The 24,964-nt window shown below is 51.1% G+C and overlaps 1 protein-coding gene across 1 annotated transcript in view; it reads right to left on the bottom strand.

The window, feature by feature from the left end:
- TBC1D10A (TBC1 domain family member 10A) overlaps positions 1–24,964 on the bottom strand; it is a 30,374-nt gene continuing 5,410 nt past the window's right edge. The window contains exons 2-9 of the mRNA XM_063087065.1: positions 11,749–11,848; positions 7,435–7,542; positions 3,897–4,003; positions 3,100–3,214; positions 2,951–3,016; positions 1,972–2,161; positions 1,724–1,878; positions 1–818 (exon numbers count right to left, since the gene is read on the bottom strand). Coding sequence (XP_062943135.1) covers positions 342–818; positions 1,724–1,878; positions 1,972–2,161; positions 2,951–3,016; positions 3,100–3,214; positions 3,897–4,003; positions 7,435–7,542; positions 11,749–11,848 — 1,318 coding nt within the window. The 3' untranslated portion in view covers positions 1–341. The remainder of the gene's footprint in view (positions 819–1,723; positions 1,879–1,971; positions 2,162–2,950; positions 3,017–3,099; positions 3,215–3,896; positions 4,004–7,434; positions 7,543–11,748; positions 11,849–24,964) is intronic.

The following is a 24,964-nucleotide window of genomic DNA, read 5'->3' on the forward strand; positions in this document are numbered from 1 at the left end:
TTTATTTCTGTACAAAACCATGTTTCTATTTTACACAAAGAACACCCCACACTGTCCCCTCATGTCACTGTCCTAGCCCTGGAGAGCACCCCCCCAGGAAAAGGGGGCTGAGTGAGGCCCTGACCACTTGGCCCTAGCTTCTGCCTGCCCTGGCTGGGCCAGCCCGAGGTCTACTCTAGAAAAAATAAATAAGGAGGCTCAGGCAGAATCTGTGCCAGGCCAGCCAGACTCTGTCCTGGCCCAGTGGCCAGGCAGGTGGCCTCTCAGAGGGTGGGCAGGCCCTGGAGTGTCAGTCTGTGAACAAAATAGGTGTGTGAAGACCGCACCCCAGCAGCCTGAGGTTACAAGTAGGTGTCCTCACTCTCCTGGGATGTCAGGCTCTCCTGGGAGTGGTGGTGGGCTGAGTCCTGGGGAGCTGAGTCCTGGGGGGTTGAGTCCTGGGGGGCCAGGTCCTTCGGAGGCACATCCAGTGGGGGACATGCATCTCCTGCAGCAGCCACCACCACAGCTTGATTTGGGGCTGGAGGCTTGTCTGGTTGCCCACTCGCCTTTGTCCGCCTCCACTGCTCTTTCTGGACTTGCTTGGGCAGCTTGGGCTTGGCTTTGGAGCCAGGGAGGGGGGCATCTGGAGGCAGGCGGATGGACGGTGAAGGTTGCAGGGTGGGCCGGGGGCCAGGCTCTGCATCCAGGATGGCCTTGGCGCCGTGCAGCCTGGGTGGGGAACGGCATTGCAACTCACCCCGGGTCTCCTGCCAGCGCCGCAGCTGGATGAGGTGCTCACGCTCAATCTGGCGCTCTGTCACAGGCAACTCTACCACCTGCAGAGGCAGTGATGGGCAGGTGGGCACCAGGAAGAAGGACATCCCCCGTCTGCCTCCCAGCCTGTGCCCCCACTCTCCATCAGCAGCCCTAGCCCTGGCTGCTAAATGCTGACCAGGAAGGATGCAGGTATGGTCCCAAGTCCCAGAGCTGTTTGCCAGGTGAGCAAAGGAGAAAGGTGTCTCAGAGGAGAAAGCTGCCCACAACTCATAAGTCCTCTTGCCCAACTATGGGGCAGAAGGGGTAAAACCTACTCAAATAGGTAAAACCTACTCTCTGCCAACATGTCCCCCACCTCCACTGCCTGGGGGAGACTGCCTGGGCTCAAGTTCCAGCTTCACCACCTTCTGGTGACTTTGGGGGAGCTGCTTTAAGATCCTGCCTCTGTGAGCCTCCGTTGTCTCATGTGTAAAATGGGGATAAAGCCACAGCCCTCAGCAGCTGTTGGGAGAAGCAGGTGCAAAAATGGACACTGTTCTTCTGCTTCTGCCCCACACACTGGCATCAGCCATGCCCCCAGCCTGGTGCTCACTCAACCCAGAGAAGCTAGCCATATACACATCACCTCACTGCAGCCCTTGAGAGACATGTATCCACAAAGAAAGAAAAAGGAAAACAAAGCGAAGGCCGTGAACATGGTACCAGGGAAGAAGAGAAGGTTATGGGTTGCAGCTACTCTGTTCCCAAGTGGCTCAGATAAGGAAGGCCCCAAAGCTAGGCCTCTCTGTGCCCCACTTGCCTCATTCAGACAGGAGGATGAGGCTCCCCACACTGTCCTGGGCTCCTAAGCAGCAGGCCTGGTCCAGGTGACCCACCCTCAGGGGCAGAGAGCAGGCTCCCTTCTGCAAAGCCCCCACCATCTCCCCCTCCCTTCCCAGTGGCGAGGGGCAGGTGTGGGCCGCACCTCCTGGACCAGGAAGGCCTCCTGCATGATCTTGGGACTGAGGCTCCGCAGTCGCTCGATGGTCTCGTACTGGCCCTGGCAGGCTTTGACCTTCTCAGGGGAGCCCAATGCATGCTTCAGCAGCACCAGCCCCACCCGGAAGATGATCTTGACTCCTGCATGGGGGCAAGCAGTGAGTTCAAAGGGCCTTTAGGGGATTTCAACAGAAATACAGGCTCCCTGTTGGGTGGGCTGGGCTGAGCTGATACCTTCGCAGAAGAACATATCCCAGACGCGCAGCACAGAGCTCCAGGGCAGGGTGCGAGCGAAGGCGCACATGAACCACTCTGTCATGTAGAGCAGTGGGTCGATCTTCTGCTGGTTGAGGTGCTTGTAGGCCACAGGTGACACCTTCTGCAGCAGCGAGAACAGGATCTCCCCATCTAGCTGGATTGCCTCCTGTGGGGGACATTGAAGCCATAGGGCCATGACTATGGCCCACAGGAGCCAGGGCAGGGACTCGCCCCAGTGCCCAGTACCAGGCATGCACTCATTCATTCATTCCTCAGGCAGCTGCTGCCTGTAGGGTGGAAGCCTCTGTGGGGTGCTGGGATCCAACAATGAGCAAACCAAACATGGCTGGTCCCCCTCACAGAGCTTATAGTGAAAAGGAGCACATGAGCATGAAGGAGATGGAATTGAGTGCCCACAACATGGCAGGAACAGGAATGTTCAGTGTGCCTGTGCTGAAGGGTCCCACCTGTCAGGATCAAGGAAAGTTCCCTGAGGGCTGAAAGCTGAGGGGAAAGAGGAAGGAAAGGAGCTTCCAAGCAGAAGTTTAAGCCTATGTCAGGGCAGGGAGGAACTTGGTGCCCTGGAAGAACTTTGATCCCAGCAAGAGGCCAGAGCAGCTGGAGGCAGAGATGGAGGCAAGTGTGGAACTAATGACGTTGGAGCCTGGGACTTGAGCCTTCAGCCTGAAGGCAACAGATACTGGAATGGTTTTTTTTTTTTTTTCCCGTGACCGGCGCTCAGCCAGTGAGTGCACCGGTCATCCTTATATAGGATCCGAACCCGCGGCGGCGGGAGTGACGCCGCGCTGCTAGCGCAGCACGCTACCGAGTGCGCCACGGGCTCAGCCCAATACTGGAATGGTTTTAACCTAGGCAGGAGTGACTGTGGAGATAAGGGCCTGGAGGAGCCACAGAGAGCATCTAGACTGTGCAGTTCAGGCCAGGCAAGACTCACCAGTTTCTCACTGTAGTAGCCGGGCAGGTACTTCTCACAGATCTGTACCAGGCACCAGAAGGCTTGCTGTAGGAGAGACAGACGTGAGGCCTTGCTGCTGGGGGTTCCCTGCCCACCCTCCTGCCCGCTTCCCCAGGGTCTGATGCTACCTCAGCAGGCATGTGCATGAGCAGAACGGCAGCAATGGGTGCCTGGGCCTGGCAGTAGCCCTCCTCAGGTCGGTACAGTGTGTAGGCCTTCAGCACACGGAATAGGTCCTGCTGACTGTGGAGAGGCCAAGTGGGGTAGTGATGACAGGTGTGACTCTGCTACCCACTGTCCTCACCTGTGCCCCACTGGACCAGACCTAAAAATCTATACTTCCCTGGAGTGGGAGGTGACCTGCTTGTGGTCACCAAGGGGTCAATCTCCCACTGCAGCATATGGACTCTCACACGCCCAGAGGAGGAAAGCAGGGAGGGGCTCCCCCACAACAGGTGAGGAAAGATACTCAAAAAGAAAGCAGGGAGCAGGGCCAGGGCAGGAGGCCAGCCAGATACAGGGTGAGGATGTGTCAGGGCTGGAAGTGGGGGCCCCTCCTTCAGCAGCTGTGGCCCCTCGGCCAGGCCAGCTTTCTCCCAGGCCTGCTCTTCTTTCTTGCATACCCCCTGCCTACCCAATTCCCTCTAACCCTCTTTCTCCCACACAAAACCTGTTCCCAGAAGAGGGCCAGGTTGGGCAAGCCCTAGCACTCTAGGGAGTAAGTGATGAAAGCTGCCCCAGAGGTAAAAGGAGACGCTAAGAGCACCCATCAGACTCAAACCAAAAAACGGAAATGCTAAGAGTGCTGGGTGAGGGCACCAAGCTTCTAGGCCCTGGAGGTACTCCCAAACTCATTGTACCTCCTCTGTGCCCTGAGGGAGGCAGCCAAGAGCCACCTCCAGCCCAGAAGGCCCAGCCTGCTCACCCATGGCCCCCCCGGGACACAAACATCTCATGGAAAGGGAACTGCCGGTGCAGGTCACGCTCAATCACATCCAGCCACTTGGGGTCCCCAGGGGACATGTCCAGCTCCTGGAAACAAGAACAAGGGCACACGTTAGGGGCTGGGGAGGGTGGAGAGGGCACTCCTGACAGGATACAGCTGTCCCAGGTTTTGGAAGAGCCCTCCACCAGGGGCAATGCTCACCCAATCCCATTCCCATCACAGGACCAGGCCTCCCTGAAGACAGGTAAGGAAGCCTGGGCAGGGGCAAAGGGGCAAGGAGGGAAGGGCTCTGGAAACCCTGAAGGGGCATCCTGGCTCTAGCATCTCTTGTAGGCAGAGAATCCATCCCAGGTGTGGCTGGAATGACCTCTATGCCCTACATTCAAGACTTAGATACATTATGTCACATCCTTAAGATGGAAGGCTACTTATATCAAAGCAATAGCTACCACCTGTTACCACCGCTCTGCACCAGGTGCTGAGCTGAGCATGGATCACCTGTGGGCCTCACTGACTCTTCTCAACTCCCAAGGACAGGTCCTGTTCACAGATGAGGAAACTCAGGGTGAAAGAAAAGTCACTTGCCCAAGGCCTTGTGGCTAGAAAAACGGTGGAGCTAGGACTGGAAGCCAAGTCTGACTCAGAGCCATCAACCCAACTCCTCTGCTACTCATCTCCCTGTGCAGGTGATGTCACCTATTCAGGAAGGTATCTGTGTGTGTGTGTGATATACACAGAATGCTGTCTGGAAGGATGTGACATTTGTCAAACTATTAACCTCAGATGCTTTTCTAGGTGCTGAAGTTTCAACGTTTTCTTTTCTTTGAACTTCCATGAATATCTTATAGCATGTGCTCCTTTATAAAAACAAAGTTATACAAAAAGAAAAATCTTTTCTTGATTCTTTGAAACATTCTTGGTCTTAATTTGCATGTTGGTTACATGGACATATATTAGTTGTCAAAACTCAATGAATGGCACACTCAAGATCTGTGTGTTTTACTCTATGTAAATTCTTACCTCAATTAAAAAAAGAAACAAAGAAAAAATTGATAAGAAGGAAACCCAGAGGGCTGAGCAGGTAAGCAGAGCAAGCACAAGTTGCCTGCAGGGCAGGAGCAGCACCAGGGAAGGCCCTCAGGATGGAAGCCAGGGCCTCAGCACACACACCATGTGGGCACAAACCCAGACCATAGCCCTGACCAGCAGGTGACATCATACAAGCCCCTTTCCCTCTGTGCCCATCAGGGAGGGTATCCCTGCATTAAGCTAAAGAACATAGGGTGCCAGGAACTTGACTGGAGCATCATTACTGAGATGAAAGGCTGACAGAGTGCTCAAGGCTGGAGAGTGTAGGGAGGGGCCAGGGCCTCCACAGAGGGTCCTGGAGCAGGCACACAGCGAAGTAGGTGGGTACACAGAGAAATAGGTGGGTACACACCCTCTGTAGCCCAGTATACCCCCAAGACAAGGGCCTGTGTGTTTCCAATGCACCCCTAGGCACTGTCTGAGGACAATGGAGGTTTGCTTTCAACAGAAAAGGGAGGAGGGCCCCACAAATTCTCCTGGTGGTTCCTATGAGGTGGGGTCCTGAGAACTTCAGAAGTCAGTTCCTCGAATGTGTTCATCTGGTACCTCAGCGGCCCAAGGCACTCAACTGCACATGGTTGGTGAGAAAGGAGAAGGGGCCTTCAGGGAAAAAGGGCACTGGGAATCAAAGGCAGGTGCAGGCTGCTGGCAGGTATGGGCCTGCAGCCTCCATGAGCCTGAGAGGCGCAGGTGCCATCATGAGGTGAAGCCAGAGAAGAAAATCAGGTAAAAAAGGACAGGAAGGACCTGCCTGCCCAAGGAAGGAGGAAGAAATAGTAAGTGCAGGAGAAGGTGGAGCCGCTAAAGCCTATAGAACCTGCCCTGACTTCTGCGGTCGGGGTCGGCCACCAGGGCTGCAGAGTTAAACAGAGGGCCCCGGGGTGGGAGTGGTGGTATGCTGCCACCACAGGGCCCTCACTGTACCCTGCCTTGGCTCACATACCCACAGCAGCCAGAGGGAGTTTCTCATCCTTGTCTGCTTCCTCTGGGTCACCTACAGGCAAAGTCCTTCCACATGTATGTGCAAACCACTCTTCCAGCCCCTAGGACTGCTGCATGGACTCACCACTTAGCTTCCGTGCACTGAAGGCCTTTCCTGGCAAATCTACCTTCTTCCACAAGCAAACTTCCAGACCTGATGGGGGTGGCTGATTCCTCTCTGACACACACACACACACACACACACACCCTCTGATTCCTCTCTGACACACACACACACACACACACACACACACACACACACACACCCTCTGTACTCTGCACACTATGGATGCGCTCACATCTGCTGAACTGTGCCACCCATGCCTGGGCTCTGGCAGGCTGATGTAAGCTACAGATTTGAAATGGGGCTCCCACCCTGAGCCTCCCACTCTGCCCAGGACACAGTCCTTTGAAATGGAAGAGATGTAGCCACTGGGAGGAAAACTCTGGAGTCGAGAGGCTGCTCTAGTGGGGCCTGGTATTGGTGCTCTGTGGGATAATACAGTCACCCCAAATCAGAGATGCCCCCAACCAGATTCTCCACCAAGGCCCTATCCTTTTGCCCACCCCAGAACCCCCCCTTCCCCCCACCATCCAAGTGCTGTCAGCTAACAGTTCTTGCCCTCTCCAGGTCAATAGCAGAAACTCTAGGCTGCCCTGCCCCCACCTACCCTTCCAAGAGAACAGGTTTGACAAGACAGGAATGAAGACAGTATGAAGTATGTTAACAAAGAGCTGGCCAACTGCCTCCCCATAGTTCCCTAGGGGAGCAAGTTAGAGGAGCTGCCCAGCTCAGTGAATGAATGGAGGAGTATTTTACTCTAGCCAGCTGCAGGGCAGAGGAAGGCATGGCAGCAAAGGGCACCCTCTCTGTCCACTGACTGGCTTCTGACCCCTGGCGATACTGTTTTGGCTCTGCCACGCCCAGGGCTGACAACCCTACGAGCAACCCAGGTGGACTGTGTCTGGCTGGGTATGGGTGAGGCATTAGAAAGGTAGAGAATGGGAGGCCAGAAAATGTTCAGGGTCCTGTGGTCCTGTTGGGCAAACCCTCAAAGACCCAGAGTGCAGAACCCAAGGCAATCAGAGAAGTGGTCTGAGTGCCCTCTCCTGATGACCAAGCATTGGGATGTAGCCCACTGAGCCCAAGAAAGTAAACTTGAGTGGCTGTCAAGAGAAAGAGCTAGAATGAGGGGTAACAAATCTGTCCATTCCATTGAGGTCTGCTCAGGGCTGGAGCCTCAGATGAGCAGAGCCTCCAGGGGTTACAGGTACCCAGGACTGGGCCAGTCTGGCCTCCCAGGGCCTGGACAGTCAGGTATATGACTGAAGGTTCCATTGACTGCTCATCCTGCCGAGGTCCAGGTAAGCATACGGAGGATCGCTGTCATGAGGAGGACTCTGAGAGACATGGAAAAAAGGGCAGAGTAAAGGAAGGGAAACTCACGTCAAACTTTCCAGGGTTCTGCTGTAGCTTGACCTTGCCTCCTGACAGGTACTGCCAAGCACGGCCCCGTAGAGAAGGTGGGATGCCCTTCTGGCACCGCAGACGGATCTGAAAGTCAAAAGGACAGCTGTGCCCATGCATCCTCTCAGGCCAGCCCCTCTGCAAGTGCAAGAGCACATCAGCAAGAGTGGAAAGGGGAGAAAAGAGGACTCTCTCTCCTAATGTTGCAATAATGCAGATCCTATGTGGAGGTATGGGGGGTGACTGCAATTAGATATGCTGCCACAAGGTAAGGGCAGAGTCTCACATCTCCTGGTCCAGCGACAACACAGGCATTCCATAGAATTCCAAACCCCCACACTATTTTCTGAATCAAAAAGGAACCATACAAGTTGGGCAAGCCCCACAATTTCTCCCCAGGAGAGGATCTTCACTGTGTAGGGCGCTGGTTTAAGCAGCCCTGTGGCAGGACACAGCCAGCCTGGAGGGAAGAAACCTCAGCAGAATTCAGAAGAAAGAGAGGAGCTGCTAAAATGGCTCCCTCTTTGTTTTGGTCAAGAATCTCCTCTCTTCTCCTCTTCTTGAACCAGAGCTCCCGAGGTCACCAGCCTGGGGCAGAGGCAGCTGGCCTGGGTGTGAGTCCTGATCGAGGGCCCTTGCTAAAATGGCCCAGGTCGTCCCTGCCACTCACAAAATGGGAGAAATAAGGGAGGAAGTGTTTGAGGTAGCTCATGACTCAGAGTTATGCTCAATTCAGGCTAGCTGTTTTTATCAGAAAAAGTCTGCTGTTGCCAAAACCCAGTTTGAAAAACTATCGTGTCTTTTACAAATGCAGAAACTGACACAGAGTGGGAAAAGTTGAGGTCACACAGTCAGAGACCCAGGGATCCAGCCCCGTGCACTTCTACTTCACTGGTCTCTCAGAGATGGACGGGGAGGGGGCTCCCCCTGGGCTTGGGACCAGAATGAGGCTCTGAAGGCAGATGCCCTGACCCGTCAAGGAGAGTGAGGGCAAAGGCAGAGGCACCACTCCTATGGAATGCTGGGGGGGATTTTGGAGGGGTTGGTCAATGACACTCCCTCAGCCCCTGCACTAAGCAGCCTGGCCTGGGATAAAGGAGATGGGTGCTCAGGGCATGAGAAAAGCACCTGGATGTGGGCTTGAATCCAGCACTGACCTTGAGCCCATCACTTCTCATCAACTGTAAGGTTAGAATGATAATTCCTACTACTCTGCAGAGCTGTTGAAAGGATTCCATTAGAAGGATGAAAAACGTGCTTAGCGTGGGACCTGACACATAGTCTGTGTTCAGTAAGTGATGGCTTCCTCTCCACCCCTCCATCCCACGAGGTTGCCTGACATGGAAGCTCCAGGGCCTTGGTTCACACCTAACTTCCCCTCACCTGGAAACCCCCTCAAACAGTCCCTCTGGGAGCTCTTAAGAGGAGGGAGACACAGAACCCTGGCCTTCCTGAAGACCAGTGCAAACAAGAGAAAACTTTCCAAGGGTCAGAGAGGGTCAAGAACCAGGAAGGAGACAGGCAGGCAGGCTGAGGGCAGAGCAGAGAGAGCAGCAATGGCTGGTCAGAGGAGCCAAGCTAGCCCTTCTGGGACAGGGGGAAGAGGAAGGGAGCAGAAGGGAACTGCTCCAAACCCTGGGAACAGTTCCCCACTGCTGTGGGACAACGGTCTCCTTAAGGAAGCCACTTTGGGCAGGCTTTGGCAAAGGGATCTAGTACAGCCCAGAGTCACAGGCCCTTCAAGCTGCCCCCAGGGCCAAGCTCAGCATGAGGCAGGCCCCCCATCATCACAGCCCCTATCATACTTGGCTTGCTCCAGAAGAGCCCTGGAACACTTTCAGTCCACTAAGTTTCCCAGAGAGGCCCCGCTCTCACTACAGGCCCGAGGCTGCGGGGCTGGGGAGCTGGGGACAGACAGCCAGGAGTATAGCTAGCCTTTCTCACTCTGGCCTCCACTGTCTTCCTCAGCACAAAGGTTCTGAAGATGGTAATCTCTACCTGCCTGCCTTAGGGAGGATGGTAGGGATCAGTAAGGATAAAGCATGAGAAAGTGCTCCCAGAAAGCACAAAAGATTAGCATTCTCTGAGACAATGCTGGGAAAGGAGATCTCCATGACAATAGTGAGGCTATACCCTTGCCTGATGAACTCTGGGAGGGCAGGGTAGACCCCCAGGGCAGGGCCCTACAGGGGAAGAAAGCATTCCAGTCACAGCCCTGCCTCCCTGCAGGCCCAGAATTCTGTTCTGGACACAGCTGGCAGAGGGGGAAGGAAGGCAGCTCTCAGCAGAACTCAGATGAGTCTAGAAGTGTTGAGTCTGAGCCCACTTCCTGAAACAGGTATTGTCCTTCCTGTGCCATGACTTCCTGACCAGAGAAGAGCCCAAGCCTCCATAGGCGGGCAGGAAGAGCTACCAGGGCAGGGTCAGTGTGGTCACACCTTAGGCAGCAGGAGGAGTACCATGTATTGGCTCTCATCTGGAGCGGAGCAGTGGATTAGGCTTCTGGGGAGGGTGGGTTGAAGCAATCCTGTGGAGGCCTCTGCTGGGCAGGGGCAGCCCTCAGACTCTAACCACAGTGCCAGGGAAGCACCAGGGAAGAGGAAGTGCTGCTGGCTGCTCTGCTGAGAGGAGCTCCTCAAGGCTCCCCTCTGGAACCTCCCTTTGCAAGGAGGCTGAGGCAAGAAGGCCAGAGCCACTGTCCCTGCCAACTACCCATCACTACATCAGACAGGTGGAGACCAAGCCACAGCTCAGGGCAAGAGCCTGGGGGGTGATGAGGCAGAAAAAAAGACCACAGAGTCAAGCAAGAGCCTGGGGGGTGATGAGGCAGAAAAAAAGACCAGAGTCAAGCAGGAAGCAGCTGAGGAATAACTGCCTTTAATTTTTTTTTTTTTTAAAAGAGAGAAAGAGAAAAAGGTTTTCTAATAAGCAAAAAAAGAGTATCCCAAAGCCCACATGGAATAACAAGAAAGCCCATGCCTGGGTGAGCCTCTCCTCCCATGGCACAGGGCTTTAACCTCTGTAAAGCACTGATAGTCACCACCTCGTGGGAGCCTCACAACAGGATTATCACTACCACTTCACCAGAGAAACTGAGGCTGAGAGGGTGAAGTGACTTGCCTCAAGTTACACAGCTAGCCACAGGCATGAAGAGAAGAAGTGAGTGGAGCTGGGCCCAAGCTCATACCTGACTTCATCCTGAGCTTTTTGCTAGGCCTCGCAGCCAACTGTGCCAGCCTAGACCACACCAATGTGCCAGCTGATGACAGCAAACAATGCTCAGCTGTCACCAGGACTTGGGATGAGTATAGAAGTGTTGAGTCTGAGCCCACTTCCTGAAACAGGTATTGCCTTTCCTGTGCTGTGACTTCCTGACCATAGGGAGAGTCCAAGTCTCCACAGGCAGGCAGGAAGAGCTCCCAGGGCAAGGCCTGGTGTGGCCACTGCTGAGGCAACAGAAGTCCACTTTGTGGACTGGGAACTTGTGCAGAGACACCAGCTGTGAGGCTCTGGACAGTCCTACTCTAGGCTGAGGGCAGCCAAGGACGGCTGAGGACATCAGCACACACACTTTACACGGGTGGGCAAGGACGTTCCCACAGGGTGAGAGAGCTAGTGCCTAAAGATAGCCTTACAAGAAAAGGATCACTAACTGTTTTCATTTTTATGGGGACCATTTGTAAACTGTGAGGTTTCTATTCCTTCTTTTTGCTTCAGCCAGGAGGCAAGAGGGGAGTCATCAAATTAATCTAGAGGGTGAAGAAGGCCCCTTACTGTGATGGTTTAGAGGGCAGGTGCTAAAGTTACACTTCCTGGGTTCAAATCTTCATTCTGCAGGTCATCTGCAAAGTGGAGATAGTACTACTACTACTAACCTCATTGGCATGTTATAAGGATTAACCAAGTCAAGTGCCCAGCACGCTGCACAGGTTCCATACCTGTTAGCTCTTATTGGTAATTATAAAGGCCTCCCTGATAGGTAGTGAGCAGCACTTAAGGCCTTCTGCCAGAAGGGCTAGAGGAAAGCTGCCAAGGGCTACTAGTGGCTAAGAGCAGCTTTGAAGTTTAACTCCAGGACAAAGTACTGTGTGAATCTGAAGTCATCTGTGAGGGCCCAACCTTCACCCTGCCTTCCAGCCAGCTTTTGCTCCCCATCTAGCAGACGGAGGACATCTAAGACAGTCTAGCGGTTGGAGAAGCCCCTGCTGTCCCAAGCTGATGAAGTTCCTCCCTCTTCCTCCTCCTCCCCAGGCTGCCAACTCCCAGCCCAAGGCCCAAGGCCCCACCCCTCACCTTTTTGTGCTTCTTGGCCATCCATTTGTCCCAGTTGTTGAGCATGTCCAGCCACTTGGACTCCCTCTGCCTCAGCACCTCCAGGGGGACTTCCTCCAGCCTGTAGAGCAGAGGGCAGGGCCCATCAGATGTGCCAAGAGAAGCAAAGGCCCTGGCTTCAGCCCAGCCACTAGCCTGGTTGGACCCCACTTCCCTTGCCCTCCATCCTGCCATTCCCTTTGGGGCCACTAACTCATGAATGCCCTATTGCAGATGAAAGGGAACACTGCCCCCCTCCCTGGAAGGCAGAGGCCAGAGAGACACCAGGTTCAAGTGCCTACTCTCCCAATGTGTCATGGGGCCAGGAGTCACTGTGCCTCTCTGGAGCAGAGGACAAGTGTCTGCATCTGTGTACCAAAGCAATGCATTCTTGTGCTGGGTCTGCCTCAGTAAATAAACCTCTTTAGAGGGCCTTTGTGCAAGGTGCAGTGTTGGATGCAAAAACTAGTCAAACAAGTACAGAAATAACATACTCACCTCTTCACTCAAGCCAAACTAGTTACTCAGAGTTTCCCCAATTACGCTTTGGCCTTTTCTTACCTCTCAACCTTCACTCATGCCAGTCCCTTTGCCGGAATGTTCCCCAAGTTGTCTCCACCTATTAAAATCCTACATATACTTCAAAGCCCATCAGACACTACCTTTTATATTCTTGCAACATCTAATGACTGAGCAGCTATCACAACTGTGCTGGCATTGTTCTAGGGTAAGAGCAGGCTGTACGGATGTGTTCCTGTGACTAGAACAAAGTCCCGATTCTCCTGGAGCTGACGTTCTGGTGGGCCCTGAATGTGGGGAAAACCCCTCAGCATTGAAACCCACCACAGGCAGCAGACCTGCACCAAAGCAGGCAGAGGTGGGCTGGGGCACGAATCCCTAGCTTAGCCAGAGGGTAAATCAATTGAGTGAGCTTCCTGCAAGGAGCAGGTCCCCAGGAATTCATAAGTTCACATCACTCTGAGGAGCAAAGAGAAGAAGCAGATCAACATCTGTAGGCTAGGCATTCTATACATGATTTCTCGTTTAGCCTGCAGAGCAATATTGGTAAAAAATACATATAGGTGTGTGTGTACATATGTATGTATGTGTGTATGTGTGTGTGTGTGTGTGTGTTGCATCTCTCCACATACACACACTCTTTTCTTAAAGTTACTTTAAAGTGGTGGATTGCAGGGTTTTTTTGTTTGTTTGTTTGTTTTTTAAAGATGACTGGTAAGGGGATCTTAATCCTTGACTTGGTGTTGTCAACACCACGCTCACCCAGTGAGCTAACCATTCATCCCTATACAGAATCCGAACCTGTGGCCTTGGTGTTATCAGCACCACACTCTCCCAAGTGAGCCCTGGGCCAGCCCTGGATTGCAGACTTTTTACATTTCTTTCTTGTGCTTCTGGTGGGGTTTTTTTTCCCCAATTAAAAAAAGTACTTGATGGTATTAACAAAATAAAATATTAGGCTGGTTGGTTAGTTCAGGTGGTTAGAGCATGGTGCTTATAACACCAAGGGTCTAGGGTTCCACCAGGTACCGGCCAGCCGCAAAAAAAAAAGAATCTGTATCTATATAGATATATTGATATAGATATAGATATAGATATAGATATATTAATGACAATTGAGGAAACAGAGGCTCAGAGAGATAAGATACCCAGGGAGGGTATCTTGCTCAGAGTCAATCAGCAAAAACAGCAAATCAGTGGACAAACCCGAAGTCAAATCCAAGTCAGATTCTAGCCACGAGCCAGCACTCAGTCTTGCCTGACCTCCCAGAAAGCACAGGGTGGAGGCACTCAGGGCACCCAGCTCAGAGGAGGCTCCCAGGAACAGGACACAGTGAGGCTAGGGCTTGGCCCAGCCCTCCAGTCTTTGATTCTCTCTCTGCTGGAAGGAAATGTGCTGCTATGACTTTTACTGGTTGGAAGAACAGAGGGAGGGGCCCTGGCAGAGCTGAGGTCTCTCAGACCCAAAAGGGCAGGTTCTCTTTTTCAGTGCACTCGATCTGGGGAACTGCCTAGGCTTTGGAGCTGAACAGCTGAGAGACTACAGCCTGGGGCAAACCAAGCCCCCTCAACACACTGACGTGTCACCTCTCCCCTGTCCCCCCCTCCCAACTGCTGCCTCTTTCACCACATAAGAGGCAGAACTAGGACACAAGGACACTCCCTTCCCTTCTTTCCCTGATAAGAGAAAAGCAGGGACCAAGCCTTTAGGTCAGGTAATTTACAAAGGGACCCACCTCTCCAGGCAACACTCAAACACCCAGGAAGCAGAAACCAAGGGCCCACACATCCCAGGCCATGACACGTTTCACTACCCACAATGCACTCGTTCATGCAGCAAGGCAGGGTATGGGCCTTCTAGTTAACTAAACGGAAGGGTGCCCACACTGAGTCAACAGGAATTTATGTATGAAGATAATATCTGATCCAATCCCCCCGTTGAGCAGATGAGGAAACTGAGGCTCACAGAGGGCAAGGCTTTCACCTGAGACGACCAGTTTCCAAAGAATTCTCATGTGATTAAATACATGCTCATTTGTTTGCCTTTGTGCAGCATGGTGAAAAAGAAAATAAATAAATACATGTCCATTTGACACCTCAACACTAGGGTCTGGCTTTATTGATAAAATCCGACTGCAGGACCTCAGAGACACCCACTCTCCCAACTGAAGATACACAGAGAAACACATTAAGTTGAGAGTTCTTTTAACTTATGCCAGATGACAGCTTTGGCAGTTTCAGAGCCCCAACATCAAACCTCACACTGGAATTTCAATAGGGCATAAAACAAGTGACCATATTTCCTATATTCTAAGACACCATGGATTTTAAGCTACATCACTGATTTGGCAAGATCTCAGAAACAAACAAAAAACCCTACTCCTTTTTAAAAAAATTTTTTTATTAGCATATTCATTGTTACAAAACATACTTATTCTTTATGCCCCTTATCTGATCTACTGCTTTAAATGTACTTGTCAATTGAAAGATCCATTTTGATTTTTCAAACCTTAAATTGGAGAAAATTTCAGGAAATATGGTCATTTGAATGGCTCTCCTTCAACTGCAGAGGACTTTAATCTACCTCAGGATGGTGAAAAGGATAACACTGGAGTCCGGCTGTACCCACCACTCAGCATACCACATGCTTTATAACTGCAGCTAGACATCTCTTTCTGCACAGGATGTGTTCCTGAAAAATTGTAGGCTATTCATTTTTTACAAATCAGAAGTTTCACTTATCCTTCAATTGAGTCATTCAGGATCTCAGAAAGCACCTGATCCAACTGCTGTCTGAGACAGGAATCCCTTCTACACAATTCTCAGCCCCTCTCATAGCAAGCACATACATGCTCATCCCTTGTCATCTTCTTGTCTATCTCTACCTGGAATGCCCTTCCTTCTACCCTCTCCAAGTCACAGTAACCCTTCAGCCCCAATATAACATTAAACACCACAACTATAATCCCCGAACAAAAAAAAAACCCAAAAACCCCACAACTACAACAACAATAATAGCATCAGTAATAGCAGTGACCATATGTACGTTGTTTACTACTTACCAATTTCTATCACATGTACATTTCATAATCTCCCTACCATAATATTATTCTCCCCATTTTACAGTAGAATCGAAGACTAAGTAAGGTTAAGTGTCTTGTTTAGGACCATGTAGGTTTTTTCCGGTTTTTTTTTTTTAATTTTTTTTTTTAAAGATTACCCTTGACTTGATGCTGTCAGCACCACGCTCTCCCAAGTGAGCTAACCAGCCATCCCTATATAGGGATCCGAACCCGTGGCCTTGGTGTTATTAGCACCACACTCTCCCAAGTGAGCCATGGGCCAGCCCTAGGACCATGTAGTTTAAGTGGCAGAGCTGGGACTCAAACTCAGGCCTGTGTGACTCCACAACCCATGCTCTTGACCCTTGCACTACACTCTTCTGCCTCCAGAGGCCAAACCTTCAGCCTCCACACAGCCTGCAGGCCTGCCTGCCCTGATCTCATTAACTGTCCTCCAACCTAAAGACCTTCACTCTGGCTTAGAACATCATTTCTCACATTTAAAACTGAGAGCCACAGTAAGAAATACATTTTATAATGACTTTACACACATCAACCGAAATACACATTTTATGAAACAAGTTGCTCTTACACGTACTAATAATGCACTCTGATATTTTCAGTTGAATTTTATATTATTCTATTCTACTTATTTATTATTTTAATTCTGGTCACCATCCCCTGAAACTGATTTCAGCACCAATTCACGAATGGGTCAAAACATGAAGTTTGAAGTGAGCACTTCATTACAACTGGCTCATATGGCTCAGCGTGGTTCCCCACTAATTGGAGGAGGTCTGGAACTTCTATAACTCCCACCACATACCTCACAGGTTCTCAACAGGTACCTGCCTCCATGACATCATTACTTTCATCTGCACTGCATTCAGGGGCTGCAAGCCACTTCCTACAGCAATTCTGTTCCTCTAATAGTGCAGTGAGGTGGAGCCCTCATAGATTAATTACTATTTCCATTTGGCCCATGAGAGACTGGACCTGATCAGAGAGGTTGTATGACTTGGGCAAAGTGACAAAACTAGTAAGTGGCTGAACCAAGGCTTCCCCTCTGCCACAGTGACTGGTGTGCAGCTTCTGACTTCCCTGGGGAAGGATGTGTGGAAATCAAACCATTCTCCAGTTGCCACTGTGTGGCTTGATCTCTGGCCCCCAAGTCCCTGGAGACAGTCTGACCCTCTCCTCTAGAGTTTGCCCCAGTGAGAGGTCTGCCCATACCTAGTAATGCTTGGTGAGGCCAATATGCTAGATGGGCATAGCTTGTAAGCACAACGTCAGTTGGAGATGGTAAGCTTAGGCAATCTCCCGTTTGCTAAGGAGACAAAGATGGAGCCTAATCACAGATCACGTCAGGCTCCCCGGTTGAGCTAGGCTTCGCCGTGCTGTGCCATGTCATGGACAAAGGTGGCAGTGACACTCTGCTGACCCCATTCTCTGCAGGCTCCTCATTCCCTAGCCTTTTCCTGAAACCCAGAAGCTAGAGGCTTTCAAAAGCTCAGAGGGACAAGACCAGTTCCCAAGGCTACTGAGACGAAAGGCTAGGCCCCTCTCTCCCCCTTGTCCTTCCAGACCTCTGCTTTCTACCAAACCAGATCTCAGCCCCTCCAGCTTGGTAGACTTAGCAGGGGTGGTGCCTATGCTTATGTCCCCTTTATATTATGGTGGAAGATAAACTTGCTCCCAAGGAGCCAAACTACCCCCCCCCCACCTCCAAACCTCACTCACCAAACCGGCCCAAACGAAAAGAAGCACACCCGAAGCAGAAAGTTTGCCATCATAGACCACAGGATAGATCCTCCCCATCTCACCCATTGGGAAGGTCAAGTGAGGCGTGGGGGAGAATAAACAGAGTGGGGACTTTGAAGCCAACCAACCTAGGTATCTATTCTAGTTCCTCCATCTACTACCTGGGAGACCATGGGCAAAACACTAGACCTCCTAAGCCTCAACTTCCTCATCCTTAAGTGCGACCATAATACACACCTCACGTATATGGGGCTGCAATGAGGAATAAATGTGTACAAGGGCCCAGCCTGGCAGGTGGCCAGCAAATGGTAGCTATTAGGTGGCTGGTAGTTGTAGTTCACCAAGCCACTTTCACATCCCTTTTCTCATCTGACTGGTCCCCATGCACAGACCTTTGAAGTAGGCAGGGCAAGATTGTTCCTGTTTTACCCATGAAGCAATTGTGGCTCCCAGAGATTACGTAGTTTGCTCAGTGACACACAACTATAACTCCCGGCCTCTGACCCCAGCTCTACTACTTTACAGCTGTGTAAAATGAGGCAAGCTGCTCCACTCCCCTTGTCTATAACATGGGGGCAATGCCACCTCCTCAGAGAGCAGTGGTAAAATAAAGTGAGGGATAAGAGCTGACACATTTTAAGTACTGCCTGTGTACTAGCTCTGCCAAGGACTGCAGAGGCACACAATTCCCCAAGGAGGTAGCTTTTATTATCTCCATTTAATAGAAGAACACTAAGATTCAGCACAGTTGAGTAAACTGCCCAAGGTTACACAGCTTGGAATTAGAAGCTGCCACTTGAGAATAATTTATGCAATACATATAAAGCATCCCACACATGACAGGGCCTCAATCCCTGTCACATTCCCTTCCCTTTTCTTCACCATCTCCTCAGAGAGCAATGGTAAAGGTGACTTCTGTGCTGAGAAGGGCAGGAGTGAATAACATAAAAGTGGCCTCTCACATTTGGGTCTCCAGGACAGTGAGGAGGCAGTGGGAGGAGTCCCACCAAAGTGTGGAAAATCAGGGAGTGGATATACAGAGAGAGCACAGTCAATCACAGATCCAGAGATGAGGGTGGAGGAGTTTCCCTCTTCCACACAGAGCTCGAAAGAGAAGTGAGTATAAACAAAAGGCTGACCTACTTTGCAGGCTGAGTAACAACCTCTGGAGTTCATTACCCTAAGAGGTGGGAATGACTGAAAAGTATAAATAGCTTTTAGACCAGTTCTATAAGAAGTGATGATGGAAAACCAGAGTCTGAGAGAGGGTAGGTTGGTGGTGTGCAAATGGCTGCTTGACAGGACTGGGAGGCTGTGAGATCACCCAGTGAGTCCACCCCCTCCCCAGACAGCCAGGGAGGCCTGTGGCCCTGAGGATAGTAATCTGTGCAAGTTCACGCTGTGAGTTGTGTGGAAAAGGAAGATGGTCTGCAGCAGCTTGGCACTCCCTCTCACGACCAGGCCACTCCCGCCTTGGAGCTGGCTGGAAGTGTCCAGTATCCCTATATGGGTGAGAGAGTCTGGCTTGCTTTACTCTCCCTCACTCCCAGTGCAGGCCAGTTCTGGGCCTGCCTCTCTTTCCCATGAGGAATTCCCTGGCTCTGCTCCTTCTAGCCCTGGGTCAGTGCACAATGGTAAACAGGTTTCTCTCCACCCTTCACTGGCCTTGGTGCCCTGGGCCTCTGCCCAGCTCTCCACTCTGCTTAGCTCCACCTTGCTTACTATGAGAAGGAAGAAATGGTTCCTTTAAGCACCAGTCTTGCTGGCTAGAAAAAGCAAGCAGTCCCCCTCCTCCAGCCCATTCAGCAAGGGAAGAGCACAGACCACATCAGAAACCCCCAGAGCAGCTCCCCCAGAGCAGCTCTCCCTGACAACTGCAGAAAGGTATAGAGACTATTTGTAATAGAAGACATCCCTTTCCCAAACCCAACACCTACCATGCAGAGTGGTACTTGAAATTCCCTGCTAGTGACAGGGTTCTTGGATCATAATCTCACCAAAGGTACCCAGGAGCCACCCTGACTCATGTATGCCCCCTCACCCATCCTTACCAAATTACTTGATCTTATTGATAGATCTTACCAAAATGAGTCCTGGCTCACTGTTCATATAAGGCTCTTCCTCTGCCCAGACTCTTTCATGGCTCCCTACTACCCTCTTGGTCCAACAGAAGCCTCAGGCTCTGGCTTTCAGGACCCCCTGTTCCCTGCACATCCCTCCTTTCTCCCCTAGTCCTATCCCTAGTCATCCCTCCCCAAACCTGCCCTCCCACCAACTCTAATTCAGTGCCACTCATCTTGGGAGGCCTTGTTCAGAACTCCCTCTCATCTCTACAAAGCCTTTCCTCTAACTATTCCAGGGACAGAGCACAATCAGCACCTCATTTTATTCCACACATATCTCTCTAGAGCCTCTGTTCCAGGCCCTGAATCTACAAAGATAAATAAAATGCAGTCCTGCCCTTGAGGTCAATCTGGCAAAGAGGACACATGGATAGGTAAATAATCAGTATACATAGAAGTGCTATCACAGAAGCGTGTAAGAGGTGCTAGGAGACTCCAATAAGTCCCCAGGATAAGGGCAGGGGATGTTCAGGGAAAGCTTTAAAGGGGAGCTGACTTTTGAATTGGGATTTGAAGGGTGACAGGAAGTGGCCAGGCTGAGAAAGGTGAAAGGACACACCAGGCAGAAGGCCCAGTATGTGCAAGTTCGAGTTAATAGGAAAGGGCAAGGCTTGTTTGGGGAATGTAAGCAGCCCAGTAAAGCGGGTACAGTTTCTCTACCCAACTGTCCACTCTGCTGAGGCAGCATTCCCTGAGAAGGTGTGCTCCTAGAGGCAGGGGCTCTGACAGTCTCATTCTCTACAGTGTGTCCCGGGCCTAGAACAGTGCCTGGTACCTAGCTGGCCCTCAATAAATGTGTACTGACCAATTCAATAGCTCTGTGAAAGCAGACACAAAGTTTCCTCAGGAGTGAGGTGGAAATATTGTCCTCTACCTTGAGATCAGGTGGGTAAAGAGCCTGATAAAGGGCACTCCCTCTCTGGCCTGATACCAGCTCTAGATCTTTCTTGAAGGCCAGCATAGGGTTGAGCACAGATCTGCTTGACAACAGCCTTTTACAACATTACAATTCAATAACATTCAATTAACTTAATTGAATATCTGTTACAACAGTTAGCAGGCACTTGCTATGTAGCAGACACTGTGCTCAACACTTAACTTACATTATTTCATTTAATCCTGACAACAGGCCCATGAAGACAGGTCCTCTAATTATCAACCTTCTTTTGCAGATGAGGAAAATCAGGTTTTCAGCAAGCTAGTACCTGGCTAAGGTCCACGGCAAGCAGGAGATGTCACTGGGAAATGAATCCAGGCCCTGCTCTTCTCTTACTCTCACTTAACTCTAGCATTGAGTGCTGCCCATGAGGCTGGGTGCACATAAGCTTTGCTGCAGGGGAGCTTGGAGATCAGTGGACTAAGAGCCACAAACTGCATGATGCTGGGCAAGTCACTCTATCTCTCTGGGATTTGGTTTCTGCCTCTGTAAAATGGGGATTATGATAATGACTACACCTCACAGAATTAAATGAGGTGGTGTAGGTGGAAGTCTGGTCCATCATACAGGCTCCTCTGTGAAATGGCATCATCATGACTATGATGGGAGGATGGAGCAGATCACTCAGAGGCAGGACAGGAAGCCCAGGATGAAAGTCTACAACGAACACAGAAGGCAGGTGGTGGCAATTATGAAATAAACTCAGACTCCTTCCCTAAGTGACTGACACTACCCAGGAGGGCAGAGGCCCCAGGCAGCGCTATGGTTGCATGCTTTGAGTTGAATCTTTCTGCAGGCCCACCTCTGCTCTCACTTCTGCTTTATTTTCACAGGCCAAGGAGATGGAAGATCAGGCCGTCAGAGTCAGGGTCGCCTGAGGGACCTGCTCCAAGTGACTCAGTGAGGAAGTGATGGGGAGATTCCCAACCTGCCCTGGCAGGCCAGGAAGCTCCAGACCACAAGCTGAGTGGGACTGGCTCCTACTGTACCCCCAAGTCCCTGATGTGGGGGAGGGGGGAAGAGCATGTGAGGGAAGCCAGATCTTTACACCCATGCTGCCTTGCTCCCTCACCTAAGGGCCTAAAGTGAGATCTTAGAAGGTAATTCACACTCAGATTGTGAGAGCCACCAAGTTCCATGGAGCTCTTACCTCGTGGCAGACACTGTGCTAAGTGCTTTACCAGTATCATCTCCCTTAATCCTCGTAATACCGCCCCCCTCCCCGGAAGCTACCACTGGCCCCCCATTTACAGATTCAGAGAGGTCACATGCCTGGAAAGTGACAGAGCCAGGATTCAACAGATCTGCTGGTGTCTTGTACCTGGGCTCTCCCAAGCCCAAGTTTAGGTTTTCTTTTCTTGTGAAGCCAAGGTGGAGAGGGAAGGGAAAGAAGCTGCATCCTCCAAAAGTGGCTGCCTGGGAAGGATTGCTTCTGGACACAGCGTCCAGAGCCCGGAGTGCACTGAGGAGAAACAAGAGTTCTCCACACTTATGCTCCCTCACTGGGCCCTTCACGATCCAACTGCTCCTGTCTTGTCTTGGGGTACACGTGAGGGGCTGTGTATGGGACAGGAGTTGTGCTGTCCATCATAACAACTCAGCAACAAAAATAATCCAAGGGGGCTGGCCGGTTAGCTCAGTTGGTTAGAGCATGGTGTTATAACACCCAGGTCAAGGGTTCAGATCCCTTACCAGCCAACTGCAAAACAAAACAAAACAAAACATAAAACTGAGAAGCCTGTTAGGAGAAGTACAGACACTTGAAGTCCTAAGACTGGGGCAGGGAGGGGAGAAGAGGCCACATGTGGCTAGAAGCTTTGGCAAGATGGGAAATTGGAAAGGAGGAATCCTGGGTTCTAGGCCCTGATCCATCACTTGCTCAGCCTTGGTTTTCCTTGTCTGTGAACAGGGTAAAATAACACTTCCCCTACCAATTTCCCATTACTCCTATAAGGGTTACTGCAAGGCAATGGGAATTGAAAGCACTTTGCAGACTAAAGTGCTAGACAAATCAAAGTATCCTTTGATTTGATTAAGCCCCCAAAGACATGAGGGTCACTGGTCCTGCACACAAAGAGAGGTCCTCTTACAAGAGGAACAGAGCATGCTGGAAGCACTGGCTTCTGTGGCATGTGCTGTATGACCCCTTGCACGTGTGGTACCACTTACTTCTCAAAGCAATTTTCATATACTCCAACGTCAGTCTCAGAATGTTAGAAATAGACATTGTCCCATTAAAACTGCCTTGTTTTACATGTGGGGGCAACTGAGGTTTAGAAATATTAAACTACTTTCTCAAGGTCACACAACTGGTTAATGACTCAGTGAGGCCCAGGATTCGGGTCTCATAATCCCTGTTCAGCAGTCTTTGTTTACGCTATGCTCCTAATCCAGTTATCTTGTTTGATCCTCACAATCCTTTGTACACAGCCACACCTGGAACTACTTGTTTAATGTCTGAATTCCCTACTAGGCTGTAAGTCCTGTGAGGGCAGGACCAGGTCTATATCCTAAGCCTAGCAGAGGGCTGCACACATAGTAGTGCTGGAGGAAAAACAGGGAGCATTAGCCCCATGGTTGGGTGAAGAAATGTGCCTAAGTCACAAACTGCAAAGGTCAGTGATAAAGCCAGCACCAGCACCCTAGCCCCTGTGCCTGTTCAGAGGCTGGCCACATGCTGGCCTAAATTCACATTTCCAGCCAGAATCTCTCACCTCCAAGAGCTGCTGGTAGAGCCCCTAAGCACAGAGGAGTTTGCTTTCCTGTAGGTGCTAGACTTATTTCCACCTGTCCCAGCCAAGGCACCAGCTCCAAGAACAGAATAAAGACCTTAGGTGAGGTCAAGCCAGCTCTCAGCTGCCATCTGCCTCCTCTTGATCGATTTATGCTGCACCCAAAGGCCCAAACCTACACACCCAACTGCCATGCCACCCTAAGGCAGGTTTTCCAAGCCTTCAGTCTTCACTACTCTCCCCTTGGAGAGGAGCCTGGCTCTCCTTGCAGCCTTCCTTGCAATCCAATATGTTTACCAGGCAGAGCCCACACAACTCAGAACCACTCCTTCCCCAACCAGGTCAGCTAACCCACTCTTCTGCTGGAAGGAGAGAACCTCTTGATGTGCCCTGGGCATGCCAGCCATGCCAGGCACCTTGGGGAGCCCAGGGCTGTGATAAAGCAAAGTCAGCAGCAGCCCACTGCCCACTTCAGAGGAAGGCCACAGCTGGCCTTGCCTCCCTGGAGCCAGAAGGCCCTGGGCTCTGTAAGAGGTCAGTCCACTTCAGGTTGCCTGGAGCCTTTCCATATCCCCGTCAGTCCACACAGCCAGTCACAAACCAAGCCCTAATGACTTATAAGTCTCTTCATCCTCATAGCTCCAGACCTCTACCAGGCTTAACCAGAGCCCTTTTGGGCTGTCCTGGATTCTCCCAACAGGTCTCATTGCCTGCAGTTAGGTTCCTCTTTATGCCATCTTCCACGCCAGATCCAGACTAACCTTTACAAAATACAGCCTGACATTCAAGGCTAGACTGGGTCTGCCCGATCTACTTTCCTAGCCTACCCTTGCTTCATGTCATTGTCCTGCTTCCCACTTTTCTTGTTACCTCTGCTCTAGGCACACACTACGTTTCTCAAACTGCTGGCTTTTGGAGGGAATTTGCACAGGGGTCCCTTCCCATCCAATGGAATGCCCTTTTTTGCCCCTTCTGAGGCCTGGATCAAATGCCACTTCTTTCTAGAATCCTGTAGGTGAAGCTGGCTGCTTCTTGCTATATATTTGCAGAGCAACCATGCACCTTAATTACAGCCTTTATCACTCAACATTGTAAAGATTTGTTTGTGGTTATATTTTCCAACCAGCCTGTGAACCTCTTGAGGGCAAAAAGACAGACATCTTGTTCAGTTCTGTATCCCTTGTCCCAATCACTGGGTCTGGCAGAGTGGGTGCTCAATAAATGTTTGGTAAATAAGCTCACTGCTAAGATGGATAAGCTGGCAAAAGTAAGCCTTGGCTTGCTCTCCCAGGCTGCTGAGGAGCAAAGAGCTAAGATGGGACAGCTTCTGAGGAGCTGGACGGGGCATGGAATGAAGTAGGGTGGGTGGAAGTAAGAGAGACAGGGAAGGGAAAGATGGGAAAGAGAAAGCCAAAGTTGGCAACTGCCCTGAAATCCTGGATAGGGGACTTCTAAGCAGGTTAAGCAACAGGAGTGTTGGTTTGCCAGTGGGGCGGCCAGGACAGTTTTTCCCCTGCCAGAGAAGGTCCCTGGGCCCAGGATGGCAGCAGATTTACCAGGCACAGACTAATCAGCTAAAGGTCTCATCCCCCTCCAGTGTGCTGCCTGCAGGATAAAGAAAGTGATCAGCTAGGGTACTGACAAGGGGTAGGTGATGGCAGGGCTCTGCTCTGGTGGGCAATACATCCTGGGCCTGGAGGCTCAACTGGCTTGACAGTGAGGGAGAGAATGGGCAATGCCATGTAGCTGGAGGAGCACTGGGTGGAGAGATGGGAGACCTGGGATCCTTCTCTGATCTGGCTTGACTGTTAACTATCCTCAAGTGATCTCAAGCTTCTGATTCCTCACCTACCTAACCTACAAAGAAATGCTTCTTCCAAAAGGCACAGACTGGATATCAAAGTCAGATGGTCATTATGCAACATTCTGGAGTCAAGACCAATGCAGTATGGACTCTGACCTATAGGAAGGCTATGCCAGGACTGATCTGGCCAAGCTTCCAGGGTGTCTCCAAGGATCTTCCTCCCTGGACCTTTCTCCTACTTGGATGGCCATGAATTTTAA

Source organism: Cynocephalus volans, chromosome 2, assembly GCF_027409185.1.
Source record: "Cynocephalus volans isolate mCynVol1 chromosome 2, mCynVol1.pri, whole genome shotgun sequence".
In the NCBI taxonomy this organism is placed as follows: domain Eukaryota; kingdom Metazoa; phylum Chordata; class Mammalia; order Dermoptera; family Cynocephalidae; genus Cynocephalus; species Cynocephalus volans.